General features: G+C 39.0%; 1 protein-coding gene across 11 annotated transcripts in view; it reads left to right on the top strand.

Moving 5' to 3' along the window:
• Positions 1-12042, top strand: part of RBPJ (recombination signal binding protein for immunoglobulin kappa J region) — a 220555-nt gene extending 208513 nt beyond the window's left edge. For all 11 annotated transcript variants that reach the window (XM_086705283.1, XM_086705281.1, XM_086705280.1 and 8 more), the window contains 6 exons: positions 2116-2253; positions 2409-2521; positions 5818-5958; positions 7013-7168; positions 7517-7620; positions 7778-12042. In XM_086705283.1, the coding sequence (XP_086561409.1) occupies positions 2116-2253; positions 2409-2521; positions 5818-5958; positions 7013-7168; positions 7517-7620; positions 7778-8093 (968 nt within the window). In that variant the 3' untranslated portion in view covers positions 8094-12042. The remainder of the gene's footprint in view (positions 1-2115; positions 2254-2408; positions 2522-5817; positions 5959-7012; positions 7169-7516; positions 7621-7777) is intronic.
• The last annotated feature ends 3148 nt before the right edge of the window (positions 12043-15190 follow it).

Genomic DNA, 15190 nt, shown 5'->3' with positions numbered 1-15190 from the left:
CTCTCGCTTTTTTATTATAATTAAAATACCATGATCACATAAAAACAAATATGTTATAAAACAACTATAAAAAGAAATAATTTCTTCATATTATCAAATGTCTAATTAAACAAATTTAAAATTATCTAAAATGCCATTTTGTTAGTACTTTGGTTGAATCAGAATTCAAATTTTGAATCCCCATCAGATATTTATACTATATATTATATTGACATGTCCTTGAGTATGTTTTAAAGTAAACATGTCTACTACTTACTTATTTTCTTTTTTATTTTATTTAGTTTTTAGAGAATGAGAGAGAGAGTAAGTGGGGCAGAGGGAGGGAGTGGGGGAGACAGAGAGAAAATAGGCTGGCTCCTTGCTCAGCAGGGAGCCTGATGCCTGCAGGGCTCTGTCCCTTGACCCTGGGATCCTGACCTGAGCTGAAATCAAGAGTCGGATGCTCAGCCAACTGAGCCACCCAGACACCCCACCTTGAGTACTTTTTATCTTTGGATTCCCTCTTCATGGCTCTCTCTCCTTGCAATGTATTTATTGAAGAGACTGAGTCATTTGGCCCTGAGAGATTACCACATACTAGATTTTGCAAATTTCATTTCCTTGGTGTAGTTTAATGTATCTTATGAACTGGTAGTGTCAAAGAGAACACAGTAGAGCCAGACACTAGTTAAAGGTGGTAAAGACAGATTGTATTCAGTACTGTCACAGAAGGGAGAAGAGACTTCAGTGTGGAGCTGAGCTCAATGGATTGTTAGTCCAGGAACAGAGTGAGGGGAGGGGGCAGTGGATAGAACATACCAAGAGGAAACATTAAGGGTACAGGGGCTCCAGAGGAGCCAGCTTAACAGGATTTTTGCTAAAGGCTGGCCTCTCTCTGGTGATCAGATACTCATGAGGAACTTAATCAGATGTCAAGGGTGGGAGAAAGACCTAGGGAATCTTGCAGTAACTGGGCTGGGAAGGCCAAGAGGGAAGAGGAGCCTGTCTTTAAAATATGGGCAAGGAGAGGGGCGCCTGGGTGGCTCAGTCGGTTGGGGGTCCAACTTCAGCTCAGGTCATGATCTTGCAGTTCGTGAGTTTGAGCCCCGCGTCGGGCTCTGCTGACAGCTCAGAGCTTGGAGTCTGCTTTGGATTCTGTGTCTCCCTTTCTCTGCCCCTCCCCCGCTCATGTTCCCCCTCCCTCCCTCTCTCTTTCTCTCTCTCAAAAATAAATAAACATTAAAATTTTTTTAAGTTTGGTCAAGGAGAGCATCTTTGTAGTCCGTTTAGATGCTTGCTCAGATTTAAATTTGTTCTTTGGTTTTTGTTGTTGTTGCTAGAGGACAAGGCTTACTTCATAATGGGAGTTGGGTGTTCTTGCTAATGTCATGGATTCACACTATCTCCAATTCAAATTATAGGATTTTATTTAAACTCACTTTTTCTGTTGATTGTAAGTTTCTTATTGACAGAGAACGTATTTCACTTTCAGAATATTTTCCTCCTTACATAGATGTGGTTGTTTTTTCAAGAAATTTCATGCAATGCTATATACTTTAAGGTATTTAGAAGAAATCAAAATCTCTAAAATCACAATATCCAGGGGCAGTTGGCCTCAACTTTGCTAAACATTCTTCTAGACTCCTGAGTACATTCCATAGGATTGGATGTGAGCACGTGGACACACACATACAGCCACATAAATACATATATAATGGAACCACAGTATAGAGAGGGTTTTATAGCCCGTTTTTCCACTCAGTGATATACTAGGGAGATACTTTTTTTTTAATCAGTGCATTTTGATATACATTATTTAATAGGTGAATGATATTATAATGTATTTAATCACTTTCCTGTTGTTGGATATTTAAGAATAATGTCCCTTTACTGAACAGCACTGCGTTAAATATACTGTATAGTTCTCATTTAAAAAATATTTTATGGACGTATTTTACATCTTTAGCCTGACATCATTAATGAGAGTTACCTTGATTTTTTTTTTTTTTTTTTTAGGGTATCAATTTGTTAGCAGAATCTATTAATTATTAAGTAATAGTAAAGAATAATTATAACTTGCCAGGTATAGGTCCTTTCCCCCCAGTCACATAAATAGAAGCTGTTTTTTCTTTGCAGTGTGCATTGCCTCAGGAACAAAGGTGGCTCTGTTTAATCGACTTCGATCCCAGACAGTTAGTACCAGATACTTGCATGTAGAAGGAGGTAATTTCCATGCCAGTTCTCAGCAGTGGGGAGCATTTTACATTCATCTCTGTGAGTATGAAAATGTGTATTTGATGTTTTTAGTGTGAAGCTGTTGAAATTCTTTGATAATAAGACATCAGATCTATTAAGTTTTATCATTTTCCTAAGTAGATTAAAGAACTCTAAAAGATAATAATTCGATCTCTTTTGTCATTCCACTGTAGTGGATGATGATGAATCAGAAGGAGAAGAATTCACAGTTCGTGATGGCTACATCCACTATGGACAGACAGTCAAACTTGTGTGCTCGGTTACCGGCATGGCTCTCCCAAGACTGGTATGCTCTGCTCTTGCTGCTGTGTGTGGTGAAAATTAAGAACACCAAAAAGGCACAACGTTCAGATGTAAAAATACGCTTCGGTTTCATTTTTTAATTTAAGAAGACGTGTCAATAATCACTGCTATTGATTATTGACAATCACACCCCACCTTATTTAAAAACCGATATAAGGCAGACAGCCAATTTTTGTGAATGCATTATTAATGACTTTCTGTTACACTGTTTCTAATAAGTTTTGGTGGCGTTTTGCTTCTTGGTTGCATGTCTGAACATGTTCAACAGAGGGCACTAAATAATTGCATTATGATTTCTTTCCTTAACCAGTACAGATATACTATATTCATTTTTTGTGGTACCTGATATTCCCACCACAGGACCAAGTTTTCAGAAGCATAGAAATTCTTACTTCTTTAAAAATATAAGCATAGTTTTTACTAGTTTACTCTCCAACAAGAAGATAGAGTTATTAAAAATTAAATTGTTATCTCATACTCTGAGAGAGAAGCACGGTGTTTAGGACTTTTTGTTCGCTAGGACGATTTTGAAACTGTAAAAACTGCTTTTCTTCGCAAAATGAACGCAAAAGCCCCTTATACTCCCGCCTTTATATTCCCCCTCCTTTTCAGAAAGAAAAGTTAGTTATGTTAAAGACGGAGGGGATTTAGGAGTATGTCTGATTCAAGGTCCGGGGGTGGGGGGTAGGGACACAGTGTTGGGCTGTATCCAGTTTATCTCAGAAATACGGTAGATATTGTACCAGCGAGCTACAGAGCCAGCACAGGAGAGAGCGCCGGCTGGAGTTCTCCCTGATGGTTTAGGAATGTAGAATTCACCACACACATGGCTTACGTTGTAACATTTGCATTGCCAGGTGTCTCAGATTTCTTTCCTTTTCTTGATAATTAGAAATGACCAAAGCAAGTTTCTGATGCCAAATAGTAGTGGCCATCTTTGGTTTCTTTATTGGTGAGAGGTCGTTCAATAGGGTCTCTGTCCAAAGAACTGTTGTGGGGATAAAATCGAACCAAACGTGGCTCATGTTCACGATGTGCTTATTACTAGTTAGTGGAGAAACCGTGGAGCGCACAAATAACAGGACTGCAGATGAGTCATGACTCTCACGTAGAGGAGAAGGATGAGTGAGTGCTGAAGGCTTACATCATTCAAAACTCAGTTATTTCTCTAAAATCCAGACCTCCTCAAATTTAAATATTGCCCTAAGACTTTAGCATCAAACTGAAACATTTTGCTTGAATTTAGTCAGTCTCGAAGACTGTCTTAGAAGTTCTTATTGCTAAAGTGTACTGTCTCCCTTTAAACTCAAAAATGGGTGTGGTGTTAGTAGAATGGAAGATATTCTGACTAAATGACCTGCAGAGCTAAAAAATGTAAACATGAAGAATGCTAACTTCAAAGATGGGGACTTTATACAATTGTAGCCTAGTTAAAGAAAAATCTTTGGATATTGAGATGTAAACCAAGTAATAAAAGCCAATATTATTGCATGATATCAATAGTATTGTTCTGAGCACTTTACATATATTGATTTAATCCTCATAAAACTCAGTAGTTACTGTGAAGGATGTTCATTGTGGAGCAATGTGTTACTGTCCTACGTGCACAGGTTCATTCTATAAATAGTCCTGAACCTTCCATGTGCCAGACACTGTGTAGATGCTGGATACAGTGGTGAGCAAGATGGGCTTTCTTTCCTCATGGAGCTTGCAGTTTTAGGGAGATGGACAACATTAGCTAAAGAAATAACCATATTAATGTATTAAAGGTTAACACAAATGTTAGGAAAGTAAGTTAAAACAGGGTAAAGACCTAGAGACCTTGGGGAGTGCTTGGAGTGGTCGGAGAAATCTTCAAAGTGGGTATATTTGAACAGAGACCAGAACAAAGGTGGGAACCACAAACTGTGAAGGGCATTTCAGACAGACAGCACAAGTGGAGACAGAATGTCAGACCGGAGTGGTGAGGACTAGTGAGGAAGGCGCTGTAGTCTGAACTGGGGAGGGGTGGGAAATGAGGCTACAAGGTCAGCCTTGTAGATGTGATGGCATCTTGTAGAGTCTCTCTCTGTATCTAGAGTATGGACTTTATATTACCTACATATGCCAGGAGGCCACTGGAAGGTTTGAACCAGGGCATGATGACTGATTTATGCTTAGGAGGATAATTCTGGCTGCTCTGTGAAGAGGAGAACATGGGGTATAGCAGTGGGAACAGAGAGACAGTGGTTGGACTTTGGTCATAATTCAGGATGGTAGCATAAGGTGATGAGAGATGGCCCATTTATTTGAAAGTAGATTTAATAGAATTTGTTGACAGTTTGGATGATTAGGTATAAGAGAAAACAAGGAGTCAAGGCTGACTCCAAAGTTTTTGGATTTGAGTGAGTAGTGGTGCCATTTACTGAGCTGTGAGTTGGAGGAAGTTAGAAGTTTGGGTATTTTTTTTTTTTTTTAATGTTTACTTATTTTTGAAAGAAGAGAGAGACAGAGGGTGAATGGGGGAAGGGCAGAGAAAGAGGGAGACCCAGAATCCAAATCAGACTCCAGGCTCTGAGCTCTCAGCACAGAGCCTGATGCGTGACTCGAACTCACAAACTGTGAGGTCATGACCTGAGCCGAAGTCGGACGCTCAACTGAATGAGCCACCCAGGTGCCCCAGGTTTTTAATTATATGTATACGTATATGTACACACACACACACACACACATTCACACTCACACATTCACACTCACACATTCACACTCACACACACACACACACACACACACACACACACACGGAGAGGGAGGGAGGGGGGAGGGAGAGTAGTCTTCAGAGATTTTCTTCTGATGTGATTGTATATCATTGGAAAAATCAACTGAACTTGCTACATAAAATACGGTCCATTGGCCAGCAGGGTTAACCACCTGTCAGCTTGTTAGAAATGCAGACTATTAGGCCCACGTGAAATCTGTGGGATTAGAACAGATGTGTTTTTAACAAAAACCCCAGATGATTTGTATGCACAGTAAAGCTTGAAAGGCAGTGATCTAGAAAACGAGTATCTGCCCGCCCTGTTTTTCAGGTATTCCCAGAAGAAGGTAACCATTTCCACATTCTACCATGCTTGTGATCTGAAAGTATTTTTTATACCTAGCCTTAGTGTTTGTAAATGTTTTTGTATATACACTGTGATGTGTTGTTATAGCGTATTCTTTCCGTGTGCCCTTGGCAGTGTCCAGAATGAAAGCTCTCCATATGTGATGACCTTTTCTTTCTTAATTATTGAACTATAGATAATTAGGAAAGTGGATAAGCAAACCGCATTACTGGATGCAGATGATCCTGTGTCACAACTCCATAAATGTGCATTTTACCTTAAGGATACAGAAAGAATGTACTTGTGCCTTTCTCAAGAAAGAATAATCCAGTTTCAGGTATGTTCTTAAATTACTGATTTAAAAAAAAAAAAAAATGTGTCAGCTATTCGGTTAGCAGCATACAGAAACCTAAAACTCTTGTTTAATGTTAATTGTACCCAAAGACACAAAGCCGTTTTCAGGTATTTTTCTCAAGTCTGAAGGTTCTTAACCTACTTGATCCTGAGATATGGCAGTCATCCCACCTCAAGGAAGAACTCAAATCCATAAACATGTTCTTGGAGAGACAGTTAATATCTGTTTCTGGGAATCAAAAAAGGTTCTCAGATCATCCAAAAGATTTTGGGTGTTCATTGAGTCCTCTGAAACTGTGTGAAGATGTTGTATATAGATGCACACACATTTCTGGGGAGGGTTCATAATTATCAGATTTACGTCGAGGTCTTCCTAGAGAGTAATGAGGAAATGTTTCGAAAGCTGATTTTTAACTGCATTTACTAGAAGTCTTTCACAAAGACGTCTATGACATGGGCAGATGATTTAGTGGGATGGTTAACACTTCGTGTGAAACGCACTTGTAAACACCTGAAGACCCCGTTTCAGAGAGATGGCCACATACAGCCGTCCTCCTCAGCCCAGAACTGCTGGACTGGCCTGGCTGTTTGAAGGTAGGGGTGGGGGGTTGCCAGTTCACATCTTGGTTTCCTCCTGCTGGAAATAGCTAGGTTCAACTGCTCTCGACGCTTGAAGGGCTCTTACTCTCTTAGGGATCCATAAAGAGTTTTAAGTAGCTATTTACATCACGAATACTATCTTTTATTAAAGAAATTATGCAGGTACTGGTGTGCTCTTAAATGGGTATTCTGAAAGGTATTATTTTTAATATGTCACTGAAATATTTCATGGTATAAAAAACTACTGGATGTGAGCTTGTCATACTGATGCTCTGTGTTTAGTTAGGGATTGGCAGAGCACCATGTTTGGAAAGTTCAGAAATTTGTAGTAAATTGTCTGCCTGTTAACTCCAGTCTATGAATGTTACCTTGTTAAAATTGTCTTTATACTGCAGTGTATATAAACTTCCACGTCTAAACATTTCTTTCTTCATCAGGCCACTCCATGCCCAAAAGAACCAAATAAAGAGATGATAAATGATGGAGCTTCCTGGACAATCATTAGTACGGATAAGGCAGAGTATACATTTTACGAGGGGATGGGCCCTGTCCTTGCCCCAGTCACCCCTGTGCCTGTCGTAGAAAGTCTTCAGGTGAGACCACTTACAAGTTGACTTTTAGCTCTTTGCAGTTGCTTTCTCTGCTCTGACTTAGCATGATTTTATTTCACAATTAATCATAAGATTTGGAGATTTTGTTAATACATCGTTTGTTGATTAAAAAAAATAAAAGCATACTTTTTATACAAGAAAATTTAAGTTTAAGTCAACTATATTATCTTGAGATGTTTTTAGCTCATTTTGTCCTTATAATCATATTATTTAAGAGTTTTATTTTTCCATTTTTTTCACAAATCATAGTCAAATGAAAAACTAATATGTGTACTTTAATGGAAAATGAAAAGTTTTCTCAACATTGTTCTGATTTTCTGTGAATTTCAGTTGAATGGCGGTGGGGACGTAGCAATGCTTGAACTTACAGGACAGAATTTCACTCCAAATTTACGAGTGTGGTTTGGGGATGTAGAAGCTGAAACTATGTACAGGTACTTAATGAAACTTTTTACATCATCCAGAGTTTTTGATGGGGTTGGGTACATGAGATTCTTTCCTAATACTGATTGTAATGTATCGAGCAACCTTGTTTTAAGTTCCAGTTCTAAAATTTACCTTCCTTTTAAGTGCTTTATATTTCCTCCTCAGATGTGGAGAGAGTATGCTCTGTGTTGTCCCAGACATTTCTGCATTCCGGGAGGGCTGGCGATGGGTCCGGCAGCCAGTCCAGGTTCCAGTAACTTTGGTCCGTAATGATGGAATCATTTATTCCACCAGCCTTACCTTTACTTACACACCGGAACCAGGGCCACGGCCACACTGCAGTGCGGCAGGAGCAATCCTTCGAGCCAGTTCAAGCCAAGTGCCCCCTAATGAATCAAACACAAACAGCGAGGGAAGTTACACAAATGTCAGCACAAATTCTACCAGTGTCACATCATCTGCAGCAACAGTGGTGTCCTAACTACCGGCTTCTTGCTGGGACTTAAACTGACTTGAGTGCGGCAAAATGTTGACAAAAAAAAAAAAAAAAAAAGAAAGAAAGAAAAAAAAATGAACAATCTTTTGTGGTTTCTTGGGAAAACTTTTCATACCAGGTGATACTGTTCAGAAACCCCATTACCTACAAGTGCTGATCTGAAGTGCAGAAGCCGCAGTAAAACAAACAAACAAAACGTCGAAATGTACAAACTATTGGGAATCGATTGTTTTCGGCTGTTACTCTTGTTTGGTTGGTTTTTGTTTGGTTTTGTTTAAATGGGCAAGAAATAGAGATGTGGCTGGAATAAAAGTTAATCAAACTAGAAGACACAAATCTAACATAGTTTTTACGGACCAAGGAACTTGTATAAGCTTTAGCAAAAGGTACATTTTCACCATACCTTTTTTTATATCACAGTATATAGTACACCTTTGTTACCAAATAGGTCCCTCTCCTCCCCACCCCGTCTGAGCTTTTGCTCTACAGTACATTCAAGTTCCAAGCCTGACCATGCTTGTTTAACCTAATTACCATATTCTTCCAGGTTTGTTTTTTTTTTTTTTTTTTTTTTTTTTTGGTTTAAGGCTGGAACTGATCTTTTTATTTTATTTTATTTTTTTAAAGCTGATGTCTTATGACTTTTCACGAGTCGAAATTGTTCTGATTTCAGCAAGTCAAATCTTGTAAAGGCCCGCCTATTTTTTTTTTTTTAAGATTATATGAAGTCTGTGCAAAAGCTTTAAAAAAAATGCCTCTGCCTTGCCTGCAGTACATGCAATGTATGTTAACTTAGTCTCTATTCTCAGACACTGTTGGTAGTTCTTTCCTTGTTTTCCTTTTTTTGTTGTTGTTGTTCTAAATGTATTTATAGTGGTATTCCAAGAGGTTCTAAAATTTCCGTGGAATTAAATGTGGCCATTTAGTCATTAATGAATTCATGGTGCAGAACATGTTGGTATTTGAAGTGTTCTCTCCCCTTTGCCCATGTGTAAATGTATCTACATGTTCCAGATTCGTTCAGGTCCCCCGCCCCACTCCTAATCTTGTACATAACTTGTATTATGTGTAAGTTAAACATTTTATTTTGAACTTGGAATGTTCCCAGTGATCTCCTTCAGCAGGGTGTTTTCCGCCTTGTTAGCATAGGACAAAAAAAAAAAAATATCATGAGAAGTATTTGCTACCAGCTGGTAGATGGTGCCCTTATTGTATAATGAGAAAATCTCAGCAAAAGCATGTGTTTGTTTACTTATTTTTTTTATTTTATTATTATTATTATTTTTTTGGTAGCCTAGGTCAAAACATCATTGTAACCTTGAAACAAGATGCTTTTATTAGATGACCAACTCAAATAGCTTGGAAGACAGTACTTTAGAACAGATAGTGTTGAGATCGTAAAACTGAAAATGCAATTAATCTTTTCATCTCTCTCCTGACTCCTCTGTCTTCTCTTCCCCAGTGCTGAGTGTCTCCACAGATGTCTCCTACTCAGAAGACATTTCTTTTCCATTCAGTTAAGATTTCGTGGCATTCGGGTTGTGCGTTGGCCCTTCCATGCTGTAGGCTCACCAGTTTTTCCTTGCTTCCATTCCTGCACTCTGGTCAGGCCTTTGTTCAGTTTCTTAGAAATTGCAGCCGACTCACTGGGCTACATTTAGTACAGGAACCGTGTGTGTGATGTTCTAGGACACAGTCTAGTACTACAATCATTCTTTCTAGAGTTCAAAACTACCTCTAGAGTGTGGTAAGCTTTTACTGTCCCATAAAACAGGAGCCACAAGTACCTTATGAATGCAAAACTAACTTCCCACAGTGTTGCCATACAGAACATTGTCTTTCTGGTGTCATGGGCTGTTTTGAAAACGTCTTCATCGGTAGACTTTGTAAACATTAGTAGCTTTCCCCCTTTCCCCAGCTTTGTTATCTTCATCACTCATTCTTTTGCTCAGACTGTGTCATTGTAAATACAATTCCTAACTTCTCTAAATCACCTTTTCCTCAGTTTTCAAGGAGGAAGTCACTTGTAAAACACATTACTGGTTAAATCAGAGTTATTGTGGTTTTATCGTACTGCAAGCCTTTTTAATTACTCACAGGCTGCATTATTCTATATGTATAGCCTTCTCTTCAGATCTGCTCCAGTCACTAGCTTCTCTCGTAAGCTGACCCTGCCTCACACTTCAAATCTGATCCAGTGATCAAGGGCAGAATTGTGGCCTTACCTTTCTTTGTTTTAACTGTTTACTAGCTCCTTCTTGCAAACTTGCTTATTTCTGAGTAGTATTTATTCTTCTCTGTTGAGTCATGGAAGTAATCTTTACACTGCTTTTGGTTCGGAGCGTGGAAATATTTTCAGTGCCGCTTTACTTCCAATGGGCCACAAGTTTCCTCCACTTCCCAGTTTGATGTTTAGTTACATACAAAACTATGTTAAATTAACCGATAACAGATGAGATACTTTTGAAGAACAGACTATTCCTTACGTAGCTTTGCAGCTCAAATTAATTCTTCAAGTTTATGGCTTTGTTAAAATGAACTTTGCTTTTTTACTATTTAATTATACCTTATTTTGGCTGTTTGTTTCTTTTAATAAGATAATTTTGAAATACTAGACTGTAAAGCCTTTTCCTGTTTGTTTTTTGTTTGTTTGAAAAGTCCACGAATGTACTTCTACAGACATTTCCCTTGCTATTTTATGCCATTCTGCATACCACAAACTAAAGACTGAAATGATTTCTGTTGTAGCTTATTTTTTTTATCAGTAGTTCTTTTGTCAGCTGCTTTAAAAAAAAAATCTTTATGGATTTGTAAATCATTTTCAGTGTATAATTTATAGGAGCCTTGTCCTCTGGTTATAGTAGAATACAGCCCCTCCTCCGATGGCATTATTAGAGATGCTAGATGCTCTTCTTAGAATGGTGACCACTTCAGTTAGAAAACATTTGAGTTTTGGGTTGTTTCTGGTTTTTTAAAATTCTGTTTTAGAAGGGTATCTTGTGCTCTCGTGAGCTATGCAATTTCTAAAAATATGCTAGAAGCTGAGTCCATGATCCAGTCTGTTTTTTAGTTCCATTGAATTGATCACATAGATTGGGAAGGCAGTTAAAGGCTTTAAATGTAGAATGCCCTTTTGATTTTGAATGATTTCAGAATCGAACACTAGTATAATATTTAACCTGCTGCTGATTTTTCTTCAACTGTGGCAACTAAAGGCATCCTCATATATGTGTTAGTGAAATATTTATCCCTCTTCTGCACAGACTTATTTGCGATCATAACTGGTTAGTTTTCGTTTTTGTTTTTGTTTTTAATGAAACTGGTACCATCTGTGCCCTCACAGAATATTCCCCATGCAGTTTTTGAGAACTAAACTCGTCCTGTTTAACCAGATAATCCACGGGGTGGGGGAGGGGGGTTCCTTTTTTAAACAAAATGCTATTCAATTATTAACCAAGTTACTTACTTTTGATTTCAAAAGCAGCTGTGTTTTCTAATGAGTGCTGAACAAATGTGTGTTCGGTACTTCTGATTTTGTTTTCAAGCACTGTAATGTGGGCTGGATGATTAGAAACAATAATATATTAGGGTTTCTATTTAACCCTTTCAGGACTGAACTGTATCTCCTATTAATTTTTCCCTGTGTCGTGATAAATGTTTGCCGGCATTCAGTACTGTGTTGGTCCAGACGTAGGTTTATATGCTCATTTTTAGCTTATTTCTTGTACCTTGCAGCATGCTGTACGCATTCAGTCCTTAAGGGGTTTATTTTACAAACTGTGCGCCTGTAAGGTTTATTAGCAATAAGATAGAAAATTGAGCAAGTTTATACCATAATTTTGTAGAAAAAAGAATCTGCTCAGTTCCATATTTCGCCCATGAGAAACCTGCAATACGGGCAGTTTCAAGGAATAAATAAAAAAGGAAACGCAAACCATTGTAAAGTCTTCTGTTGGCTGTGCCTGATGCACGTGTTAGCGTCTTGGCTTTCCGAATAGTTCATGAAGTAGAATTAAATTACATATCACAGTTTGCGTATTAAAAATCTTACCTTGCTGTCTATATCACGTCAAAGCGATAGCTATGCTCTTTTTCTATTCAGTATTTGTAACTGTGTAATGCTTTCCAGAGAGATAGTTTTGGGGGTTTTCTCCATGTAAATAATAAATAAGGAAAGGGGCTTTGTCACCCAAGGGGCAGATCTCCCAATCCAGGAGCATTTCAAGCTAATCTCAACAAGATTAACGAGTATTATTTAACAGCAGCTTGCTTTTCCAATATAAAGTTGGTATTTGGTTTGATGCACAGAAGAACATACAATGATGGTTTGTGCTTTTTAGTGGGGCCTCCTGATATGGAGAGAGAAGATTCTGTGTTCAGTACTGAAACAGTTAAAGGGGACGTTACATATTTTTTAAATCCTAGCAAGTTTGTTTTTTATCTGACTTCTCCCCCCTTCCAAGAAAAACATGTTATCAGAATTTTTCTAAAGACCTCTTGCTCTAAAAATAGTGATTGTTAAATAAGAGACAATTTAAGTCGGAAGCTTTTAAGGCTCGAGATTGATAGTGATTACTTGATTTAGAGTTCAGAAGAGAATAATAAATATGTATTCCTTGCCATAAACAGTATGTGAGCCCTTTCCAAGCAGTGTTACCAAAGATCCATTAAGTGTATCTTACTCTTTTTGTCACTGCACCTCCAGATGATTGCCATTTACGGGGATGGAGAGGGCAGGCTACATCAGGTTCTAGCAGTAAGTGGTCACAGAAGGGAGTCTTTCCCTTTAAAAAAAAAAAAAAAATCTAGAATGTTAGACTAAAAAGAAATCCTTAAAAAAAGTTAAGTGCTAGGAAATCATGAAGGAGACTGATGTAGCTGATGTATATAAAGAGGTTATTCACCCTGACCTAAGGGTTAGAGCCTAAAGCATAAGGTCAAGTGATGGCCCTGTAAGTCAAGGCCCAGTCAGAACCTGTAAGAATGTACTTTATACATGTAGTTTTTTGTGTTCAGGATAAACTCGTTTGAGTGCCTGGCACAAAGCTGTTACTCACACATGTGGAGTTCATTGAAAAGGCGGGTAAATACTCTCGACTACAGAGAGGGAGAGGGTTTAAACTACAAGAAACATCCATACCAAACACAAATAGGTTATAACTATTGGAACTTACAGAATGGTTTGCTTTGAGGAAGTGGCACTTTAAACTGTGCCGTTCTATGAAAAAATGTCTCAAGGTAAGTATGAAGCTTGGGTGTGTGTCAAGTTCATTCTGGCATTATGACTGTAGTCCCTGCTTTTCATTTCCTTACATTCTGCCCACCTCACTTTAGTACAGACACATAGGTCAGTCATTTCTGGCACCTTTACCTGGTTGATAATTTCTGCTGGGGCTGGACAAGTAGGGTTACTGGTATGTATTTAAATCCCACACTGTCGACCTAGAAGCACCCACCTTCGTCACGCAAAGGAGGAAATAGCGTGACTGGGTGGTCTCCATGGTGGCCTCTTCGGTGACTTGACAGGGGTTCCTTTTACCTAGAACTGGCTTCTCCTTGCACGCCTCCTCTCTGTTCTTCTCACCGCACAGCACAGAGTAATGATGACTAAGTTCTTTTTTTTTTTTTTTTTATAAAATTTATTGTCAAGTTGGTTTCCATACAACACCCAGTGCTCATCCCAACAGGTTCCCTCCTCCATGCCCATCACCCACCCACCCACCCCCTCCCTCCCTCCCATCCATCAACCCTCAGTTTGTTCTCCGTTTTTTAGAGTCTCTTAGGGTTTGGCTCCCTCCCTTTCTAACCTTTTTTTTCCCCTTCCCCTCCCCCATGGTCTTCTGTTAAGTTTCTCAGGATCCACATAAGAGTGAAAACATGGTATCTGTCTTTCTCTTTATGACTTATTTCACTTAGCATAATACCCTCCAGTTCCATCCACGTTGCTACAAAAGGCCATATTTCATTCTTTCTCATTGCCAAGTACTATCCCATTGTGTATATAAACCACAATTTCTTTATCCATTCATCAGCTGATGGACATTTAGACTCTTTCCATAATTTGGCTATTGTTCTTAATATGGCATTCAGATGGTTAGATGATACAACGAAAAGTTTTGGGGAAAAATAATTGTGATTTGGCGGACAGTGATGATTATTTTAATCACCAAATGTCCTAGAGATTTCACAAGCTGAGAATTTGCTGGTAGATTCCAAAGGTGCAAATGGTGTGATTGGGGGGAAGAACTTCAGCTGAAGGATAATGGTATATGCGGCTATTTGCTTGGAAGCATGAATATCCATCCTTATTTCTGGGTAATGCCGGAAGTTAGAATTTGTTAGGACATAAGTGGGAATTTGTAAATGGCCAGGAACATTCTAGGCTCTGAGCTCAGTCAGGGTGTGGCTATTTCTGAAAATTTCCACTAAGGGCTTGTCCTCGTGTGCTCCAACTGCCGTAAGAAAATACCATGGACTGAGTGGTTTCAACAACAGAAATGAACTTTCTCACAGTCCTGGAAGCTGGAAGTCAGATCAGGGCACCAGCCAGCCTGGTCAGGTTCAGGTGAGAATTCTTCCTGACTTGCAGACAGCCACCCTTGCTGTGGTCTCACATGGCCCAGAGAAAGAGAGAAAGAGAACACTAGAAAGAGAGCTGGGTCTTTTCAAAGGCCACAGTCCTATCTGAATTGGGCCCCACCCTCAGGACCTCATTTAACCTTAATGAACCCCCTGAAGGTGCCATCTCCAGATGGAGTCACACTGGGACTTAAGATTTCAACATGAATGGAGGAGGGGCACAATTCAGTCCATAGCAAAGCTCATCCTAAAAACCTTCCAGGCTGTAGTGTAAATGACATGCGGATGTCCACCTGTGTGATGGTATTTGGGTTTACATCATTGTAAGTCCCGGTTGGGGTTTCTCAATAGTTAGCTAAGATGATGAATGGACTGGACTGAGGGACAAGAGGTGAGGCAAGATTGTGGGAGAAGTCACTCTGGCCACTTCTAAGTTGTTCGATGGGCACTGTCTAATCCTCACCACGACCCTATGAGCTCATGCCTGTTTTAGAGATGAAGAG

Source organism: Puma concolor, chromosome B1, assembly GCF_028749965.1.
Source record: "Puma concolor isolate L17-30 chromosome B1, mPumCon1.1.hap2, whole genome shotgun sequence".
Lineage (NCBI taxonomy): Eukaryota > Metazoa > Chordata > Mammalia > Carnivora > Felidae > Puma > Puma concolor.
The sequence above is the reverse complement of the archived record's forward strand: the minus strand, read 5'-3'. Positions and strand labels throughout refer to the sequence as shown.